General features: G+C 43.9%; 1 protein-coding gene across 2 annotated transcripts in view; it reads left to right on the top strand.

Moving 5' to 3' along the window:
- The first annotated feature begins 5,367 nt into the window (after positions 1–5,367).
- Positions 5,368–22,083, top strand: part of GPR176 (G protein-coupled receptor 176) — a 138,463-nt gene continuing 121,747 nt past the window's right edge. Inside the window, exon 1 of one of the 2 annotated variants that reach the window (XM_059181132.1) lies at positions 5,368–6,527. In XM_059181132.1, the coding sequence (XP_059037115.1) occupies positions 6,197–6,527 (331 nt within the window). In that variant the 5' untranslated portion in view covers positions 5,368–6,196. The remainder of the gene's footprint in view (positions 6,528–22,083) is intronic. The other variant, XM_059181131.1, reaches the window with a different exon arrangement.

Genomic DNA, 22,083 nt, shown 5'->3' with positions numbered 1-22,083 from the left:
TTTCTGCCTTCCTAGCACAAAGGTATTAACCTTTATTAAATAAGTGAATTACTGGCAAAAGAAGAGTAGCTCTTTTAAATGCTGTAGAGACTTAAGGAGGAAGACAGAAAGACCAACTAGGACCTCCCTGTGAGTCTTTAATCCCCAGAGAACCTTACTCCCTCTTTCTGTCCCAATTCTGCCTAAGAACCCTATCATCCTGTTTATTATTTCAAAAAGAGAATGGCCCCTGCATGCTAAAAAAGGACTTAAAAACTTTGGGAACATGGGAGTTTTTAAACTGGGAAAAGGCCTTCTTATATTATTCATTACAGGAGAAGAATGTTCCTTGTAATAGCATTTTCTAAGAGCCAGAGGCTGCTTATTTTCTACTCCATTTCCCATTGAGATAGGGAAACTGAAATCCCCATAAAAGACTGATTTTTTTGCTACCTCTACTCCTTTTTCAAGATCTTACTTATTTATTTGAGAGAGAGAGAGAAAGCAGGAGCATGGGGGAGAGGGACGAGTAAGCCTCTCACTGAGCAGGGAGCCCAACATGGGGCTCCAGCCCAGGACCCTGGGATCGTGACCTGAGTGGAAGGTAGACACGCAACTGACTGAGCCACCCAGGTCCCTCCTTTTTTTTTTTTTTTTTTTTTTTTTAAGACTTATTTATTTATTTAAGAGAGCGAGGTAGTAGAGAGAGAGCATGGAGGTGGGGGATGGGGTGGAGTGAGGTGGGGGCAGACAGAGATGGGGAGAGAACCCCAAGCAGACTCACATGATGCTGTGATCGCAACCTGAGCTGAAACCAAGAATCAGATGTCTAACAGATGGTACCAGGAGCCCCTTGCTGCCTCTGTTTTTGCTAGGACTTGCCTACCGCCTCACACAGACCTTAATGTATTTCCTCCTTGTAAAGGTCAAGGAGTTAATGATTACTTTGGAGACTTCTGGCACAATAGAAAGCATCTAAAGTGACTGGGTGAGGTCATTATGAAAGTTTTCCAAGACCCCTGACGCCTCGTAACGTGATGCCAAGACCCCTAGCTCCAGGGTATAAGTGACTTATGGAGGATACGTGAGCCCTCATCCTTGTTTTGCCCAGGGCTTGGTATGGCTGGGAGGGCCCTGTTCTTAATTTAAAAAAAAAAAAAAAAAAAAAAAGACCCCAAGCAAAGACAAGGCTCTCTCTTTTCTCCCAGAGTCTCCCAGAAATTCTACCTGTATCTTCTCTCTCAGTATATATCTCCAATAAACTCTGCTCTCACTTCCTCTCGGCCTGTGTTTGATTTCTACCCTGCTTGAAGCCGAGGATCCTCCTGGCTCATTCTCTGGGAATCCCTCTAGGTCCTCAGACTCAGCCAGCCTGCATCATCATTACATTTTACTGTAGTTCCAGAAATTTGGGGGAAAAACTAAACTAGCACATAAATGTAGGTTGGTAGTCCTACCACCTGCCTTCAGCTAAAATACACGAAATACCTATACATGATAAACAACAGGGACAGACTCCAATTAATTTTTTTTTTAAGATTTTATTTCTTTTGGGCACCTGGATGGCTCAGTTGTTAAGCGTATGCCTTCTACTCAGGGTCCTGGAATCGAGCTCCACATTGGGCTCCCTGCTTGGCAAGAAGCCTACTTCTCCCTCTCCCACTCTCCCTGCTTGTGTTCCCTCTTTCGCTATGTCTCTCTCTGTCACGTAAACAAAATCTTTAAAAAAGAAAAAAGATTTTATTTTTTTATTTGACTGAGAGAGCAAGAGCACAAGTAGGCAGAGCAGGGGAGCAGCCCCCAGGATCATGACCTGAGCCTAACGCAGACATTTAACAGACTGAGCCACCCTGATGCCCCTTAATGTTTTGTGTTTTTTTCACCTTTTCAGGTTTAATTCCAGGAAAATGATATATCGATATATCTAAAACTCCTTTTGATGGAGTTTTATTTTTCTTTTGGACAAAGGTAAAATAGGCATTATAGCAGATAAAAAATTTTTTTAAAAGATTTTATTTATTTATTTGACAGAGAGAGATAACAAGTAGGCAGAGAGGCAGGCAGAGAGAGAGAGGAGGAAGCAGACTCCCTGCTGAGCAGAGAGCCCGATGCAGGACTCAATCCCAGGACCCTGAGATCATGACCCGAGCCGAAGGCAGAGGCTTAACCCACTGAGCCACCCAGGTGCCCCCCTCAAGTCAATTCTTGATTCTACTAACTCTATACCCTAACAGTGTCATCACCTAGATCCTAAGACCTGATCTTCACTGCTCACCTGTTTTTAACCACCAACCTTTGTCCTGTAGTTTTCCTTAAGCTCTTAACTCAGGCAAAAGACCCTATACACATAGCATCCTGTGATGGAAACCGAAACTACCCCTCAAGCAATAATAACTGCCCTGACAAAGAGCGGGCCTAGACCACCCAGACCTGTTTGAGCTTAACCACGACTCATTCCTGTGGAAATGGACCATGATGTGACCCACAGAGTGACCAATAGTTACCTTTATCATCATCATCATCATCATCTTATTATTATTATTATTTACGCTTACCTCATTTTAATACTAAAATCTCCACCCAAGGAGCAGCACAAGCCTCATTTAAATAACATACAGTATATGTATAGGTGTGTTTTCTTGAGGTGCATGTGAGATCTTATGCCTACCTCTACATGTAACACTAAGGCACCCTTATCTAAATATTTATCCTAACCCTAGATACAAGGAACCCATTCTTCCTTGCTTGGGAGCCATGGCTTTGGAAGTTATTCCCCATGATTTCCTTATTTGCAGCAAATAAAGTTTCCTTTGTGTGACAACTCACCTGGTATAGTTCCTGATGCAGAAAGAACCTCAGGGTTCTTTCTTGAGACATTTTTGGTGTAAAAAGGTGGTTTTATTAAAGCACGGGGACGGGATCTATGGGCAGATAGAGCCATACTGGGCTCAAGAGAAGTGGACCATTATATACTTTCAAGTTGGGAGGGAGTTGGGGATAGCCTAAGTCTCTAAGGAATTTGGAAGCAAGGTTTCGGGGACCTTGAGGGGTCTAGCCAATTATTGGGAAAATGTCATTTATTACTGTGTAATAAAGCCTTAGTAATGAGAACTTTCAGATATATGTCACTGGTTCATATGCTTGGCGGGTGATTGCCAACATGTATCTTTGGGGGTTTGGGGATAAAGAAAAATTTTAAAGGAATTTTTATAAATTAAAATAGACTTACAGGATTCTGGGGTGGGGGAAATTGGGCTAGGATTGTCTTTTGTCCTTAGCAAAATCAAAATGTCATTCTGCCTGTTTTAAGGACTTGTCAGTGGGCTGTAGGTAGTCAGGAAATCTAATAATTTTTTTTTCTGCCTTTGTTTCCCACATCAGTTCCTATCTGTGACTCACCAAGGAACTAACTCAGGTTAGTTTGGTTATAATACCAATCTAGGGGTTGTAGAGAATTTACTGGTATCTCTTTTAGAATAAAAAAATGAAAGATCTCTTGCTTTATCAAACCCTTTACATCTACAAAATTGACTATTTTCTGCATTTCTTTTTGGTTAAGATTTTTAAAATTTATTTGTTGGTTGGGGGGTGGGTGGGGAGAGTATACAAGCAGGGGGAGCTGCAGGCAGAAGGAGAAGCAGCCCCCTCCGGGAGCAAGGAGCCAGATATGTGACCTGAGCAGAAGGCAGATGATTAACTGACTTAGCCAACCAGGCATCCCTGCTTCCTAAATCATTATTCCAGCTCTTCGTAGCAGTTTTAAATAAGCAGTGGCAGGTAAAGAGGTATTTTTACAACTGTTATTAAACAACTCATTTACGCACATTCTTCCTCAACCTTTCCTAAAGGAATGTCCTGGGTGTTGGTGAATGACTACTACATTTTGTTTTATAATGATTATAGTGCAAAGGGTTTGAAAAATATGTTTGGACACTAAGAACTAATTTTAAACACTGGAAATGGGTTTTTTAAAAAAATACACAATTGCTCAGTAATTCTGATGTGGGAAACAAAGGGAGAAGGAAATCTAGCTAAAATTAAATGTCCTTATAACCGTAGCCCATTAACAAATAGATGAGGAAGGCAGAATATGATATTCCTCCAGGAACCTCCCAACTGTCTTAAAACCCTGGAAGAGGGAAAATAACTTTGGTTTGACAGTAGCAAGGCCTTGGGTATCCTGTGAGTCTTCTTTAGTGTAAAGAAAATCCTTTTGGAACTTCCTTTAACCTTTACTTCTTCCAACCTCAAAGTACATAATCAATTGCTCCTCATAGTCCTGGGGCAGCAGCCCAAGGTCCTGTCCCTGTGCTTTAACAAAACCATTTTACACAGAAGCCAACTTAAGAATTCTTTCTTGGCAGTGGGCTCTGGACCCCAAGAACACCAACATTACAAAACGACATCATTTTGCCTCTCCTCTTTTGATGGGCTCTGAAATGTTTAAAGTAACTTCTTACACCGAGATTATGTGCAGATACTTTGCGAACCCAAAAATACACAAGGCATGGAGGGATTTTTTTGCTCCTTAAAGACTAAATGTCTTGTACAGTGTAAGTGAAATAGTCATATTGTAGCAGGATCAGCCTTGAGACCACCAAGAATTTTGATTTTGGTAAAAAAAATTTTTTTTTTTAAGTAATCTCCACACCCACCATGGGGCTGTAACTCATAAGCCTAAAATCAAAAGTCCCATGCTTTACTAACTGGGCCAGCTAGGTGCCCCAAGAAATTTTGTAATTCAGTTCTTGAGAGTTATTATTCAGGGACCTAATGTGATCAGTCAGTATGTTCAAGTCCTCTACCAACTCATTCACTAATGAAAAAGAAACCCGTTTCCACAGCCTCAAACCAGCAGCACAACTTTGTCTTTTCTTGTCTCCTTCCTCCTTTTCTCCGGATCCTTTCTCTGGATGCACTACATGTTCCTTTTACTACTCAGCTACTATCCCAGCTTCCCAACTTTCTGCATCCGCAGGCAGAAAGTTGCTCCCTCCCGAAGCATTCATTCTTCGGATGCACCACGCTTGGGCTATACTGTATGCCTTTTTGAAATGAGCCTCAGTATAAAGGTCCAGGGAACCGTGCACCGGATTCCTAAATTTTATCTTTCACCTTCAGATATACCCAAGGCGTCACTGAAGGGCCCAAAACTGGGATACCTGCTCAGGTGGCAGCGTAAATTATAAGCCTCTCAGCAGCCTCTGCCGAAGTGATAAGGGTCAGTAACCACAGGAGTAAATAAAGCGAAGCGGGGGAAGCGTCTTGATCGCAACCATGACAGCTAAGTCAGGACCCCTTGCGCCTCCCACGCTTCCCACGCTCCAGCCTTGGCAGTCACGCCTAGAAGGGCCAATATGGCGCCATCCCCCGGGCCTCAGAGGCGTGGGGGGCGGAGCCGTGTGCGTCACGTGACCTCCGCCCCCGCCCCCTCCGCGGGCAGAGCTCCCTTCCCCTGCTCCCGGGGCGCGCTGGCATTCGGGAGGTACGCACACGGTGCCCTGCCCCTTTAGGGGCTCGTCCGTTGTCCCCGCGGGTACGCGAGCGTCTCTCCCCGCAGCAAAGGCCGGAGCAGGGCCAGGAAAGGGGGTGCTAGGCGGTGCAGAGGCAAAGGGGCTGCAGAACGGTGTCACTGCCGCTGACACCGAAGCGGGAGGTCGGAGCCCCGCGCTAGGTGCTGGGCCGGAGGATACCGCGCTGGCGTCCTAGGGGACCGCTAGGCGCTGAGGGGCGAGGCTGTTGCGGAGGTTCAGGGCGTTCCGGCCAGACCGTAGGTGCCGTCGGGGGCTCGGGGGTCTCCTCGGAGCTCTGGTCACTTGCCTTGGGCGTTTCACAGGTTTCCCATCGCCATCCAGCCGCTCAAATCCAGTAGGATTGAAAAACGGCCTCAGCCTAATGTTCTCTTCCTTCTGAGGAGCCCGTCAGCGGGAGGGGACTCGAAAGGGGTGGCCCGGCCCTCGGGGGGTGAAAGGAGCAGAGGTTGAAGAGTGCAGCGGGAGCGGGGGGCGCCCTCCTTGACTATCAGATGCCTCCAGTGTTTCCATCTCTGCGGAGTGGGCTTGGCGGCGCTGACTACCCGGCAGGAGGGACGGACGCGGCTCCGCCGGCTCTGACCGTGCCGCCTCCATGTGGCTGCTGAAGGGGACCCAGGAGGGAACCGGCTTGGGGCGCAGCCTCGCCCTCTTCCCTCCCCGCCTCCCAGGCGACGGGGCTGGCGATGTGGAGACGTGAGGAGACCCGCGGCTGCCCCGGGTTCTCCAGGACTCCGCGAGGCGCCCGCGGGTTCCACCGCACCCCGGGGCGGGGGAGACCCAGGCGGGGCTCTGTGGTGGGCGGACGGGCGGGCGACGAGCAGAGCCGGAACCCCTTCCTCGCCATGGGGCACAACGGCAGCTGGTTCTCCCGGAACGGCAGCGAGCCGCGCAACGCATCGGGCGCGGAGCCTGGGGGCGCCAACCGCAGCGCGCTCGGGGAGTTCGGTGAGGCTCAGCTCTACCGCCAGTTCACCACCACCGTGCAGGTCGTCATCTTCATAGGCTCGCTGCTCGGTAAGCCGCTCGCGGGGGCGCCTCCCGGGTGGGCTTCCCCGAGCACACAAGCTCGGAGAGGGCACGGGATCGGGGGCCGCCGGAGCCGTGGTGGGTTTCGGGGTGCCTGGCAAAGTGGAGATGGTGGGTTTAAGAATGCGGGGGTAACGGCGGGGAAGTTAAGCAGGGACGGTCCACTCCAGCCCCCGAGCTGAAAGCAGAGGAGTTCTGGAAGGGTTTTCTCGGGTTCGAGGACCGTGCGTGGTATAGGCGGAGGTCCGCCTCTGGGGCAGCCCTGGCGGGATCTTTGGTGATGCGCATAACCCTGCCCAACAAGCATTCCTCACCTCTGGGTGCCAGGTCGGAGCGCTGGTCCGAGCTCCTGTTTACAAATACCGAGGAACAAAGATTGTTTTGTTACTGATGATTGATGTGTTTTGCACTCCCATCTATTCCCTATATAAAAAATTATTTTGAAAGAGCCTTGTTTTGCGCGTGTTTTATGAGCTTGCTGCTTCGGAACACCAACCTGCTTGCTGGTAAACAATCATGTGGAGAATTAAACTCTGTTGCCTTCTGATCTTTTTAGAAACCCCAAACAGACAAATCCCAGCATATTTCTCTACCTTTGTTTCGTCTGAAGTACAAAATATACAGATTTAGGTATATTTGTTCAACGAACTGAAATGAGTGGTTGGTTAATAAAAATGTTTGTCCACTAGCATGAGAATTACCTGTACTTCTAGTGGGTACTCTTTAAATGATAAATGATAAATGATCACAATGTTCGTTTTAGTGGAGGTTAGTTGAACTTGTATATTACTTGTCAATATGTGACTTCCCTTCAGATGTAAATTTTCTGACGTGGCATTTAAATGGATGTAAAAAGATGTGTGACATTGTGGTCAAGAGCAGTCTTAAAGTGCCAAAGTAGGAATAGGTTTTTTTGCAGACACGTGAATTTCCATGGAAATCAAGATAAGTGATCTCAAAAAGACTGGAAATTTTTTAAATGTTTGGAATTTCCCTTCGTAATTTTTCTAGTTGTAATTATCTTGTCCCACTGTTTCATATTGATTTTCCACTTACTGTCATGAGGGCATGTTCAGGAGTAGATATCAGTGGGGCTATGTCTAAGTGTGTGTGTGTATTTGTGTGTGTGAGAGAGAGAGAAAATGTGTTTTTATGAGAATAAGTGCACATTAACAAAGCAAATGCTTGTGTATCAAATATTTTCAGTATTCATTTAACAAACAGCAAACGCTGAACACCTAGGTACCATGCACAATGAATTGTAGATTATTGGGATTTAAATGCGAGTGTTGTCACATTTAGTTGAAGTGTGGATTATTGGGGAGAGTTGAAGTGACTGCACTTTTATTTCTGCAGGGTTTTTACTAAATATATATATATATATACATATGTCTGTGTATACACACACACACACACACACACACACATTTGTTTTGTTTTCCCCTTTGGGAACTCTAACCATGAAGAAAGATGATGTTGGGAGAAATTTTCCTGCAGTTTGACTCCATGATTTTGAGTACTATTGAAATAGAAAACAGAAAGTATGTAATGGTATAGCAAATAGTGCACACTTAATGTTAGTTTTGGTTCCGGTGTACCGTCTATTTTCGTAAATTGCATTTGATTCAAGAATTGCTAGGTAGGGATGTCCAGGTGGGTCAGTTGATTAAGATCTGACACTTGATCCCAACTCAGGTCTTGGTATCAGGGTGATGAGTTAAAGCCCCGTGTTGGTGGGCATAGAGCCTTATTTTTAAATTTTTAATTAAAAACATTTTTTTTAGAGATTTTATTTATTTATTTGAGTGAGAGGGATCACGAGCTGGGGGAAAGGTAGAGGGAGAAACAGGACTCACCACTGAGCTGGGAACCTGATGAAGTTGATCCCAGAACCCTGGGATCATGCATGACCTGAGCCAAAGGCAGACACGCTTAAAGGACTGAGCCACCCAGGCACCCAGGTATAGAGCCTTCTTTTAAAAAAAAAAAAAAGAAAGAAAATAAAAAGGAGTTTCTAGGTAAATCTGCCCTTATTTCAACTCTTTTTCCTCACAGTAGTTTAATTGACAGGAAATAACTGTTCTTGCGGGTTTTTCCCAGGAGGAGACTGATTTTCCTCCATTGTTAGTTACGCCTGGCTTGGCTAAGGAGGACATGTTTTCTCCCTTCCACATTACTTGGCCCTCTTAAGCGAGAATCCATTTGCTCCTTTTTCTTTTCAGGAAAAGTTCAAATACAGTTAAATTTCTTGAAATCAAAAGTCAGAGAACTTGGGCAAAAGGAAAGACAACATGGGGCGCCGCCTGGGTGGCTGTCAGTTAAGTATCTGATTCCTTATTTCTGCCCAGGTCATGACCAGGGTCCTGGGATGGAGCTCCACCTTGAGCTCTGCACTCAGTGGGAGTCTGCTTGTCACTTCTCAAGTAAATAAATAAATAAAATCTTCAAAAGGAAAGGCATTTCAGGTTTCCTTAAAATATTAGCTGAATCATAACCTTGCCTTGTGTAATTATTTACTGATATTCTTGATTCATTGTTTTTGAGGATTTGACCTGTATAAACAACTGTGTAGTTGAATCCTCCTGGTGATGCTAGCTGAGGCTCAGAGCTTAAGTGGAAAAGCCATGTACAGTCAGTTGCAAGGCAAGTAAACTTGGGAAGTATAGTTTCATGAACGGCCCCTCCCTCCTCCAAGAGAAAGCTCACAGATTAGGAATAAAAGAAAAATGCTTATTATGGAAGAATCCTTAAGGCTGAAAAGTAAATGGAGGATGGAATAGTATCTAGAATAGCATGTAATGCTGATTCAATCTGCTTGTTAATCGTATCTGCAAACATAGACAAATGAGTTTTTCTTCTTTTTTTTCCTTTAAACAAACTCAAACATACTTCCTAGATTGCCTAACTAGATTTTTTTTTCCATTAGAATTTTCAAAGGCCAACTGTTATGTGAAAATAATTCCTTTGTACTATTGTTGTTTTACAGTCTTTTTTGGAAACTTAGAGCCCTGTATGAGGAAAAAACCGAACTTGGATTGACTATAATATTCCAGCCACAAGGAACGTTAATTGCTTTCAGAATGAACTCCTGAATTATATATAATACTCTTCAAATAACGCCTTTTGAGGCTTTGTGTAAACTCGTGTTTCTCAGCCTTTTTTTCTTTAATTTTTAAAAAGATTTTATTTATTTGTTTGAGAGAGAGTGCACAGAGGGAGAGTGAGTGGGAAAAGCAGGTTTCCTGCTCAGTAGAGAGCCCAGTATGGGGGCTCAGTCCTAAGACCTCAGTACCATAACCCAGACTGAAGGCAGACACTCTACTGAGTCAGGCACCCAGGCACCCCCTCAACCTTCTTTATTTAATATCTTGGGATATATGAAGATATGCTCTAGATCTTGAAAGAGTAAAATAATTTATATATATATATATATATATATATATTTTTTTTTTTTTTTTTTTTTTTAAAGATTTTATTTATTTGACAGACAGAGAGAGAGCACAAATGGGGGCAGAGGGAGAAGGAGAACAGGAGAACAGGGTTCCTGCAGAGCAGGGAGCCCGATGTGGGTCTCTGTCCCAGGACCCTGGGATCATGACCTAGGCTGAAGGCACACGTTTAACCAACTGAGCCACTCAGGTGCCCTGATGGGGTCAAGATAATTTACAGATTTCCCTTTAGTAAGTATATGGCACACAACACTCTTAAGAGTGAACAGTGTAAATTAAAAACGCAATAAGATTTGAAATCATCATTTACAATAAGTGCTTTGGATCTAACTCCTCAGAGTTGATCTTCTCTCCCTTTTTGCCACTCCTTTGGGATTCACATTGCAAGTGCTTGGAAAGATGGGCCCCCTCTGGTGCTTTCATGTGACAAAGGTCAGTAGTGGCTGTTACAAAGCTTGTTACCTCTAGTCTCCCCCACTGCATAAATTGCCCGTCATTGTGCTTGTTATCATTGGAGGAATTTAGGAGGTTTTTATAAAGGAACTTGCTCTTATTTAAAGAAAATGAGTGTTGTCGACAATAGCCAACAAATGATGTATCTCTCCTCATCAGTGATCTATAGTATGAAATTGATGACCCTAAGTAAAGGTCCATCTTGTCTGTGGCCTGATTCCTCTAGGAGTGGTTATTGAAGTATTCATTTCAAAGGATATAGGGGGAACTATCTTACTGAATTGATCTGACAGATAATATGGATAAACACCGTTTTTGCTCATGATTTTTTTTTTAAGATTTTATGTATTTGTGAGAGAGAGGGAGAGCAGGTGGGAGAGGGAGAAGCAGGTTCCCTGCTGTGCTGGAAGACTGCCTCAGGGCTTGGGGCTGGATCCCAGGATCCTGTGATCACGACCTGAGCCAAAGGCAGACGATAACAGACTGAGCTACCCAGGCATACAAGTTGTAAGCATTCTGTATATATTCTGAACACTAGATTCTTGTTGATACCTGATTGGCAAAAATGTTGTCCCATTCTCTGGATTGTCTTTTCATTTTATTGCTGGTATCCTTTTTAAAACCACAGAGGTTTTAAATTTTGATGTTGATTTATCTAACATTCTTTGATGTTGCTTATGCTTTTTTGTCCTATCTAAGAAACCACTGCCTAATTCAAGATGATGAAGATATATATTCTTATGTTTTCTTCTAAGAAATTACTAGTTTTAACTCAGCAGTTAGGTCTTTGATCCATGTATGTTAATATTTGTACATAGTATAAACTCAGAGCCTAAATTGATTATTTGTGGATTTGTGGATAGCAGGTGTCTCAGCATCATTTGTTGAAAATACTTTTCTTTCCCCCATTGAATTATCTTGGCACTCTTGTTGGTCCTGGTGAAACTTTGGACACCACTGCTCCATTGAAGGATTTTCATAAACCTTTGACAAGGACTAAATAAAAGGAAAATGAATCTTTTTCTCCACTGGTGCTTATACTTTATGTGCTTTAAAAACAATCTGGAAACAGAGGCATGGAGATCAATGACCTGTCTAATGTATTAAGAGACTTACTTGTAATATAATCAGGCAATTGCTCTTTTCTGGGCTTCTTAGATTTTTCCACCTAGACTGGCAGTTAGGTCCTTATTCATGGGTTCTGATATGGCTTTGTCTCTGTTAAGGCTTAGTCATTGGTAATTTCTGGGGTGTTAATTATCTGGCTTTATTGTAATTCTGCTACATTAATGTTGTTTCTAACAGGAATTGCTCATCTAAAAAAACTACCTCTAGAAATATTTAAAACAATTTCACCTTACAAATGTTCCAATAGCTGTGAGCCCACTGGGACAAGAAGACAGATTGAAAGTTAAGTCCATCTTTTTTTTTTTTTTTTTTGAATTATTAAAAATGATTTTTAAAAATATTTATTTATTTGACAGAGAGCACAGGCAGGGGGAATGGCAGGCAGAGGGAGAGGGAGAAGCAGGGGACTCCATCCCAAGACTGTGGGATCATGACCTGAGCAGAAGGGAGATGCTTAACCTGCCGAGCCACCCAGGCATCCCTTTAAATAATTAATTAATTAATTAATTTTTCCCCTTTAATTTATTTTAATTAATTTTTAAAAAGATTTTATTTATTCATTTGACAGATCACAAGTAGGCAAAGAGAGAGAGAGAGAGAGAGGGAGGGAGGAGGAAGCAGACTTCCTGCTGAGCAGAGAGCCTGACGAGGGCCTTGATCCCAGGACCCTGGGATCATAACCTGAGCTGAAGGCAGAGACTTTAACCCACTTAGCCACCCAGGTGCCCCTATTTTTTTTTTTTTTAAGATTTTATTTATTTATTTGACAGAGAAAGATCGCAAGTAGGCAGAGAGGCAGGCAGAGAGAGAGAGGAGGAAGCAGGCTCACCACTAAGGAGAGAGTCCAATGGGGGCTCGATCCCAGGACCCTGGGATCATGACCTGAGCCGAAGGCAGAGGCTTTAACCCTCTGAGCCACCCAGGCGCCCCCAGGTGCCCATATTTTAATTTTTTAGTAATCACTGTACCCAGCATGGGGCTTGAATTCTTGATCCAAAGATACAGAGTCATGCTGTAGTGACTGAGCCAGCCAGGTACTTCTGTTTTGTTTTTCCTTTTACCTGGTCCTCTTTTATTCTGGACCTTAATCTTCAGTATAGTTCTACTGAAATACAGAATTCTGAGCAGAGAGCCCAATGCAGGATTCGATCCCAGGACCCCGAGATCATGACCTGAGCCGAAGGCAGTGGCTTAACCCACTGAGCCACCCAGGCGCCCTTCATCAGGGCTTTTAGTTGGAAACAACAGAGCCTGTTGTTAAAAGAAGATACAGTTACAGAAGCATTCAGTAAAGAAAAACATTTTACTTGGAAAGATGTATGGCAAGGGAGTTAAGGTTTTAGAAGGACTGGTTTGCCAATTGAACCTTACACCATCACAAGACTACCTTATTTACAGTTACACCGTGTTCATTGTGAGGGAAAACAAGAGTTGTCTCATGTGATTGTTAAAACCTCAAAGATTGTGTGATGCCTTCAAATATCAGCTTTGCAAAACCAATAAAGTTGCTAGTCAATACGATTGTTTTTATGAAGAGTCATAGGAAGGTCTCAAAATTTCATTTATTTTGTGGACCAGAACTAGACTGTGGATCCTGAGTCTTTTTTTTTTTTTCTTTTAAGATTTTTTATTCATTTGAGAGAGCGGGAGTGAGCTTGAGAGAGAGCATGAGCAGAGGGAGAGGAGACTCCTGGCTGAACAGGGAGCCAGATGCAGGACTCGATCCCAGAAAGCTGGGATCATGACCTGAGCCAAAGGCAGAGGCTTAACCAACTGAGCCACTCAGGTGCCTAGATCCTGAGTCTTTTACTATTTTTATTTTCTGGGAGGGAATGGGAGCAAGTGTTTGCTTTCTCATGGTGGGACATAAAGGGCACATTTTTGCATAATGCAGCCGGGTAAGGTGTTTTACTTCTGTACCAAACTAGCCAGTTTATGAAGAGGGAAATTTGTTACAAGTTATTAGATTACTTTCAAAATTTATGGGAGAGTCTGGGAACCAGGGACACTAAAGAAATATGCATAGTCATACCACTGGTTCAAGTAGAAATCATGAAGCTGTTGTTACACATTACCAGTGATGGGAGGGACTAGACTCTAGAAACCTAGGGCACAGCTGGCTCAGATCTAGAACCAAAAAGTCCTGGTCTTCTTCTTCCTTGGTTTTTTTTTTTGGTTTTTTTTTTTTTTTTTTTTTTTTTTTGTATTTACGAGAACCCCATGACTGCACCCAGCCACCACCTTATATAAATCATGTCTGGTTTTCTTGGGAACATCTTCTGGACAGAATATAGATCATAAGCCTGCATCACAATTGCGGGACTGTCTGAAAAACAGTGTTTTTAACTTTCCAGCCTTTATAGCAGAGCGTAGCAGTTGGTTGAAAGATTAAGGATTGACCAGTGAATCAAACTAGTATCTGCTGCTGTATACTTCCTGTGGTTCCTTAGGTGACTGTCCTTACAGTGCTCCACAGGGCTCCACTTCCACCCTGGGAGAAAGAGGTGGGATCCAGGCCTTGCTCGTCCCAGGATCCTATTTCCTTGTCCTCAGGGATTAGTTCAGGGATGGTTGTGGGATCCAAGCTTCGTCATATAGTATTTGACATAGAGATGCTGGTAGAAAAGCCTTCTTTTTCCAAAGGGGCTACTAAGCAGGGATAAAGGAAGATAGGAGCCGTCTGCTTAGGAGGGAGTGAGGGCAGAGAGACAAGCAGGGCTGAGGGTGAGAGACGAGAAGGGCGGGGTGCAAGCAAGAGAGAAACCATCCTGATGATACTGTGTGAGTCCCTAGAAGTGCTGAGCCTGTATTTTCTAATTACAACAACACCCCCCAAAAAAACCCCAATTCTCTTTTTGCTTGAACTTGTATGACTTAGGTTCCTGTCACACACAACAAAAATATCCTGATCTATATAGTATTTTTCTCACCATGCATAGCCATCGTTTGAGTAAACAAAACAAATTCAGAAGCATAGTGACTTGCTCATTAGCACCTTCACAGTCAGGTAGGACCTGATGCAAAGGAAGTCTGATGCCCAGAAAAGAGAAGTGACTGAAACCCAGAGGCCCGGGAATCAAGCGGGACCCTAAGTGTGGTTAGTGCAAGAGGTCTGCTGTGGAAGGCTGTATTCAGGCCCAGGACTGGAAAGGAGGCTGAAAGCCATGGCGTGTTGGAGGCCTGTGCCTGTGCAGAGGCAGAAGCTCAGAGATTTTATTGGACCAGGAGGAACTCTGGCAGCTATCCCACATGCATTTAGCCCCCAGTTCTTTTTCTCTCTCAGTGAAACATCTTATTTAGGGGCGCTTGGGTGGCTCAGTCAGTTAAGCGTCTGGCCTTTGGCTCAGGTCATGACCCCAGAGCCCTGGGATAGAGCCCCATATCAGGCTCCTTCCTCAGGGGGGAGCCTGCTTCTTCCTCTCCCTCTGCTTGTGCGCTCTCTCTGTCAATAAAAATCCTTAAAATGAAACAAAAGCATCTTTAATTTAAAGAATCAACAGTTACTTGGCACGTAGTTATTGATCACTCGCTAGTACAAAAACTTGGTAGCGAGAAAAACCATTGCTGTGTTAGAAGAGGGAAATGTCGCCAAGGTTAGATATAGCTGCCCAGGAGATGGTAGTAGGCTCAAGTCATTGGGTCATAAACTGGATTCTGCTTTCCTGAATTTCTAAGGGTTTCTGGGGGGCCAGTGGGCAAGGCTGTGGGTGGGTCCTGGGAAACGACCCTCACCAGTCACTTGCAAGGTATGGGCAAAGTCCTGGGCGTGTGGCAGATCATGGTTGAGGGGATGGACTGCTCTCTGTTTCCTGCTTCACATTCACTGTGGCCAGTGTCTGGCTCTCAGGACTGTTGAAGCAGACTCCTGTGGGGGTGAAATGTGTGCGTGCAGCTGATCCACGCCCAGGTTGTGGAGGGGAGAGTGGGAGTTTTCCTAACACAGAGACCAGGCATCCAGGTGTAAGGAAGAACCTGGGCCAGACTTATATGGGCCTTGTTGAGCTCAATAGAGAATATAAAGGCAGAAGGGATGGAGTAGGTGGCAAAAGATGGAGAGGAGCAAAGCAGAGATAACTCACACGGCTTCCAGACCATCTTTCAGTTTCTCTATCGTGTCTGTTTTAATACCACGGGAGGCCATTGTCTTTGCTGTTTTTTCTGACCCAGAATGTTCTTCCCTAGGTTTGTTCTGTGGCTGGCTTGTGTGCATCCTTAAATTGTAGTCCAAATGTCACCTCTAAGCTTCCCTAAAGGAGTCTCCCCTCCACTTTTATCACATCATTCTGTTTATTTTTCTGTGCTAGTTATAACCCCAGGGAGTAGTTTATCTGTTTGGTGTCCTGTCCCTCTCCGTTAGGGTGCAGGGCCATGAGGACAGAGACTGTCGCATTTGCAGTGGTGGTGCCCCCAGCATCTAGATCAGTGCCTGGTGCGGAGTTGGTGCTCAGGAAATATTGATTAGTTAATTGAATGAAATGCTTAGGGACAATTAAACAGAACAAATAATTAAATAGGCACTATCTTGATTGGCATGAAGGTTAAGAGCTTTCTGGAAAGGAGCATGAATTTTATCCACAGCCAGACTCAGACACACATAGTCATTTCCAGGAGTCTGGAGGGCCCTCAGAAAAGCTAGATATTTGGAGGGACAGCTGGTCTCTTGACAGCAAATCCACAAGGACAGGAGTTACAGCCTGATTTAAGAGTGAGTCTATGAAGTGAGACAGGCAGCATTTTGAACCAGACAGCATGATGTGTATATGTGGGGGGTGTCACTCTAGCTTTTGAAAGCTTTTGGATCCTAGACAAAGTCAGAATTACCGCTTGAAGCAGCTGGGGCGTGACCCTGCCAGTGGAAGAGTCACCGAGGGCAGTGTTATCTTCAAGGAGCTACAGGTGGCATTTGGCTGCTTGTACAGAGACAGATGGCTCCTATGTTGTGAGATCAGAGCAGTGCTGGTGAGTTTCTACCAACTGTTAGGAAATACACCTTCCTCCTATCCATCTGGGAAGCTCAGTGGTGGGAATGGGAAGGGGAGTGTTGAATAAGTCTGAAAACAACAAACAATATTTTCACTCTAGCCAAGTGTTATGGGTTGAAGTGTGTGGCTCTCTTCATCCAAAAAAAAAAAAAAGGAAAAAAAGATAAATGTAAAAGTCTTAACCTCTAGGACCTCAGAACGTGACCATATTTGGAAATGGGGTTGTTACAGATGTGATTACTTAAGATGAGGTCCTCCTGGAGTAGGGCGGGTCTTCATAAGGAGAATGCTGTGTGATGGGAAGGCAGCTATGCTCGCCACTATACCACCAACGCAACGCTGTGTGATGGGGTCAGAGATTGGCGTTACATGGCTGCAAAGCCACGGGACACTGAAGAGCCTTTAGAAGTGGGGCAGAGGCAAGGAAGGATGCCCTGCAGCTGTCAGAGGGAGCACTCTCGGCCCTGCCAATACCTTCATTTCAGACTAATAGCTTTCATAGCTGCAAGACAATACATTTCTGTTGTTTTAAGCCATCCTGTTTGTGGTACTTTCTTACGCAGCCCTGGGAAACTACTACACAGAGGCAGTGAACAAAGAGGAGGTTGAAAACCCTGATTTTTGCCCAACTGTATGCAGTGAGTTTGACAAAAAGGCAGAGCATCTTCAGTTGATAGAATGTGAGTCAGTGCCGTTGAGTGGTTCCTGCTTTTTCTGTCCACTCATGCACACATAGCTTTCAGTACCTTTTTATTTTTATTTATTTAGAGATTTTATTTATTTATTTTGGAGAGAGACAGAGAGTGCAGGAGCATGTGCAGGGAAGGAGCAGAAGAAAAGAGAATCTGAAGCTGACCCCACACTCAGTGTGGAGCCTGACATGGGGCTCGATCCCAATGACCCTGAGATCAACCTGAGCTGAAACCAAGAGTCAGATGCTCAACTGGCTGTGCCACCCATGCACACCTCTGCACCTTTTTAAAAATTTAACTTTTTATTTTGAGATAATTGTAGATTCACGTATATCATATATATACGTTTTTCCTAGTAGTACCGGTGAGGTATGTGTTTTTGGTGGGTACAGTATCATAACCAGTAAGTTGACACAACCAAGACATGTCCCTGTAAGGATCTTCTTCTTCTTCTTCTTCTTTTTTTTAAAGATTTTATTTATTTATTAGAGATAGAAAGTAAGTACAAGCAGGGGTGAAGGGCAGAGGGAGAGGGAGAAACAGACTCCCTGCTGAGCAGAGATCCTGACGTGGGACTCAATCCCTGGACCCCTGGATCATGACCTGAGCAAAGGCAGACTCTTAAATGACTGAGCCACCCAGGCACCCCTGCAAGGATCCTACTTTTTCATAACCACATGCACTTTCCTCCAGCTCCTACCCTCTTCTTAACTGTTGGCAACCACTAATCTGATCTCTGTTTCTTTAACTTTGTCATTTCAAGAGCTTTACATAAATGTAATAATAATATAGTATGTAACTCTGGGGATTGGTTTTTTTTTTTTTTTTGGTCCAGTATACTTCCCCAGGGATTTCATCCAAATTGTTGCCTGTATACATGGTTTGTTCTTTTTATTTTAATTCTATTTGTATGACCTACTTGAATCAAAGTGTGGGCAACTCCATGACATTTCTGGTTATTAAGTCACAAAACTCTTATAATTTAGTACATAAGATGTGCAGTCTGGTGAAAGAGGAAAAGCTCTAAACTTGATAGAAAATTCTCCCCCTCTCCCCACAACCCCCAGTCTAGGCTTATTGCCTAGGAGAAGCTTGAAGTTGGGGAAGAGAGTCTGGGTGGCTTTCTTCCCCATCTTGAGTTCCTGGTCAAGGTTTCTTGGCCCTCCAGGATTGGTGCTGAAGTGGGGCTTCGTGGTGCAGGGGTGGAGGGACAAAAAAGTTTATAAAGACTGATCCTGGTGTAAGTGGCTTCTTACTTACTGGACTGTCACCTGTCCCCTAAGGGTGGTGATGCCCTCCCATATCCTTGGTTAGTAGCATACTCTGTCCTCAGTCCCTTAAATGCTGCTAGACTTCTAGCTTCTCTCTGTTGAGGGCTATTTGCCCCGCACATGACCCTTTTGCACAAGACCCCATGCCATTGCTCTTACTCCTTGGACCATACCTAGTATAAGGGAACATACATGCATATCCTTGTCCCTGATGAATTCTGGGAGTGCAGGCTGCCCTCCTATAGCCTCTTTGAGCAGCTCATCAGCCCATCTCCGGCTCTCTAAGTTTTCTCAGGTAGGATTCAGTTCACTGTAAACCCCAATTGTGAGGACACACATCAAGCTGTCTGCATGGGCTTGTTGAAACCCCCTTCCTTACTAGGCTTGGGGAGAGATGGGCACCTCCTCCTTTCTCCTTTGGGTGCATAGGACTTGGTGCCACCCACAGCTCTCTGTCTATTCCTGTGTCCTCTTCAGGTGAGTAGGGGTTCAGGTGTTCTGAGCATTTAACCATAACTTTGAAAAATATCTGTCTTTTTTTTTTTTTTTAATGTATTCATTCATGAGAAGCAGAGAGAGGCAGAGGGAGAAGCAGGCTTCCTATGGAGCAGGAATCCTCATGTGGGGCTCCATCCCAAGACCCTGGGGTCATGACCCGAGCCGAAGGCAGACGCTTAACCTACTGAGCCACCTAGGTGCCCTGGAAAATATGCATCTTGACCTGACACTTGACTTTGGGATTTATTGTTGATACCTTGGTAAAATTTTCTAAAATAGAATGTTCATTTAGAAATACTTTCTTAAAATTTATGAAAGAGTTTTGTTCAAATTTTCCATATACCTCTTTGACCTCTGCAACTGTTTTTTGTTGGAAATATTTTGGAGCTCCCTCATCCAGTTTTTCAGAGCCCCTCACCATTACTTCTAAGCTCTGTGAACCAGACACTGTGCCTTTTTTTTTTTTTTTTTTAAACTCATGCTTGATAAGGGCAGCTGAAATTTCACCCGAAGCCACAAATAACCATTCTGTTTTCTTTAGGGAGGGAATGAAGAATGATACTGTTGCATCTATTAGATGACCTTTATAGAAAGCCCAAAGTAACATTGAGGTAATTTCAGGTCATTGTTCCTTCTCCAAACAAAATTCCAAATAAAGTAATTTATTACTTGTTCCAAATAAAGTCATTGAAGGAGTGCCTTGTTATTAAGAGTGATTTGTGTTTTCCAGCAAGAATGTTTGAGGACGCCTCTGCGTTGTGTTAGAGGGTAGGAGAGATTTACTCCCTGGTTCCCTGGGCATCCCTGTGTGTGCTCGTTTACACCTTTAATTACAGCTACATTTTGTTGGGCTTTCCTGTGCAGTTTCTTAGCACAAGAAACACTTCCAACGGCTGCTAAATGGAAAGGAAAGAATAACTCTCTGAAGTCTACCTAAGTGTGAATTTAATTTCCAGGAACACAGAGTTCAAGTAAGACTCAAGCTGAGACAAAATAATCAAATTTTGGTTTTCAGACCATCTCATTGATTGATGAGAACAGCACCTTTTGTGTTAGTCCTGTCGTTTCTGTGGCCTTCTCTCAAGGCTGCAAATCTTCAGTAGCAACGGGCCTACAAATTACCAGAAGCCCTAAAATGAAACCCACATGAAGGTCTGGATTAGGGACTAGAGAGTTAACTGCTTGTTTCTCTGTGCGATGCTGTTATTGCTAAGATTACAGGGGACTTAAAAAAAAGGAAAAAAAAAGAGTACACAGAAGTTTTCTCTAAAGAGCACGCCATCATTTTTCTTGTTAGTAACAAGTCAGTGGGCTGGTAAGGATCACACCACGTGCTTAGGAAGGGTGGATTGTAGCCTCGCCCAGCTGTTGGCTGGTGGGTTTACTGTTGGTAAATCATTTTGCCTCTTTGTGATTGTTATTGTGGTGCAGAAATTTTTTTTTTTTTAAAGATTTTACTTATTTATTTGAAAGAGAATGGAGAGAATGCTTTGATAGTGCAAGGCAGTGGGAGAGAGGGACAAGCGGACTCTGCATTGAGTGCAGAGCCCAATGTGGAGTTTGGTCTCAGGAGCCTGAGATCATGACCTGAGCTGAAATCAAGAGGCGGGTGCTTCTGACCAAACCCCCGGGTGCCCTGCCAGGCAGAGATTCTTAAACCTAGTGTGCATAAAAATCATTTGTTAAAGTGCAGATTCCTGAATTCCACCATCAGAAGATTCCTTTTGGTGGCTTTGATATGGAGTCTTGGAGTCTAACTGTCTATCCATCCATCCACACACATATTTAAAGATTTCATTTATTTGAGAGAGTTTGCATGTGCACAAGCAGCAGGAGAGGCAGAGGGAGAAGCAGGGTCCCCCAAGGAGGGAGCCCCGTGCAGGCCTCAGTCCTGATCATGACCTGAACTGAGGGCTGACACTCTGAGCCACCCAGGTGCCATAGAGTCTATATGTTTAACAGACACTTTTCTGTGATTTTGATGCAGGTGCTTCACACTTTCACATTGATCTAAGGGACGGCCTGGCCGACTTGTTAGTCTGTGGAGAGGACGGTGGTCATTATGCATGGTCATCATGCACACTCCCAGGTTATAGGCCTGGGAGTCAAGCAGTGAGGGTAGATGTCAGGAGGATGGAAGGGAGAAGACTAGTTCTTTAAGGTAAGTGCTTGGATCACTAGATGATCCCCCCCCAACTCTTAGGGAAGTAATAGCATTACCTTCAGAATTATTTTTATAAAGAGAGTTGTTGGAATGGGCTGGAAGGAGGAATTTAATTTGGGAGAACTAGTACCAATTCTACCCATATTTTAATAGCTAGTGTTGTTTAAGATCTGAATGTAACTTTAATTATGAATAGACCAAGCCTCTTCTCAAACTGACTTGAAGAACCTTACCTCAAAGTTTTATGAATGAGATCATCTGATTTCCTAATTCTTCCCCTGCTGTCTCCATCTTAATATATATTCTAGAGGTAATAACTTTTTTTTTATTTTTAGAAAAGATTTTATTTATTTTTTGACAAGAGAGAGAGAGAGTGAGAGAGCACAAGCAGAGGGAGGGGCAGAGGGAGAGGGTGAAGCAGGCTCCCCGCTGAGCAGGGATCACGACCTGAGCCTAAGGCAGTCAGTTAACCGACAGCCACCCAGACACACCTCTATGCAGAATTTAAAACATTTTTTCAAAATTTTCTTTGAAATTGAAATTAAAAATCTATTTAATTTTTTTAAAAGATTTTATTTATTTATTTGATAGACAGAGATTACAAGTAGTCAGAGAGGCAGGCAGAGAGAGGAGGAATCCCCGCCAAGCAAAGAGCCCGATGTGGAGCTCGATCCCAGGACCCCGAAACCATGACCTGAGCCAAAGGCAGAGGCCTTAACCCACTGAGCCACCCAGGCACCCCTGAAATTAAAAATTTAGACAATATGCACAGTCTCAGTGAGACTTGTCATATACCTAGCTCCCCTAATGTCTTGGGCTCCTTTTGCCTTCTGCCTTTTTGGTCGTGCTGTGCTCCACCATCTTCTGGGACTTCTTGATACCTCAATAATTAAGGCCTTGAAATTCC

The sequence above is a fragment of the Mustela lutreola genome, chromosome 7 (genome assembly GCF_030435805.1).
Source record: "Mustela lutreola isolate mMusLut2 chromosome 7, mMusLut2.pri, whole genome shotgun sequence".
Taxonomy (NCBI): Eukaryota; Metazoa; Chordata; class Mammalia; order Carnivora; family Mustelidae; genus Mustela; species Mustela lutreola.
The sequence above is the reverse complement of the archived record's forward strand: the minus strand, read 5'-3'. Positions and strand labels throughout refer to the sequence as shown.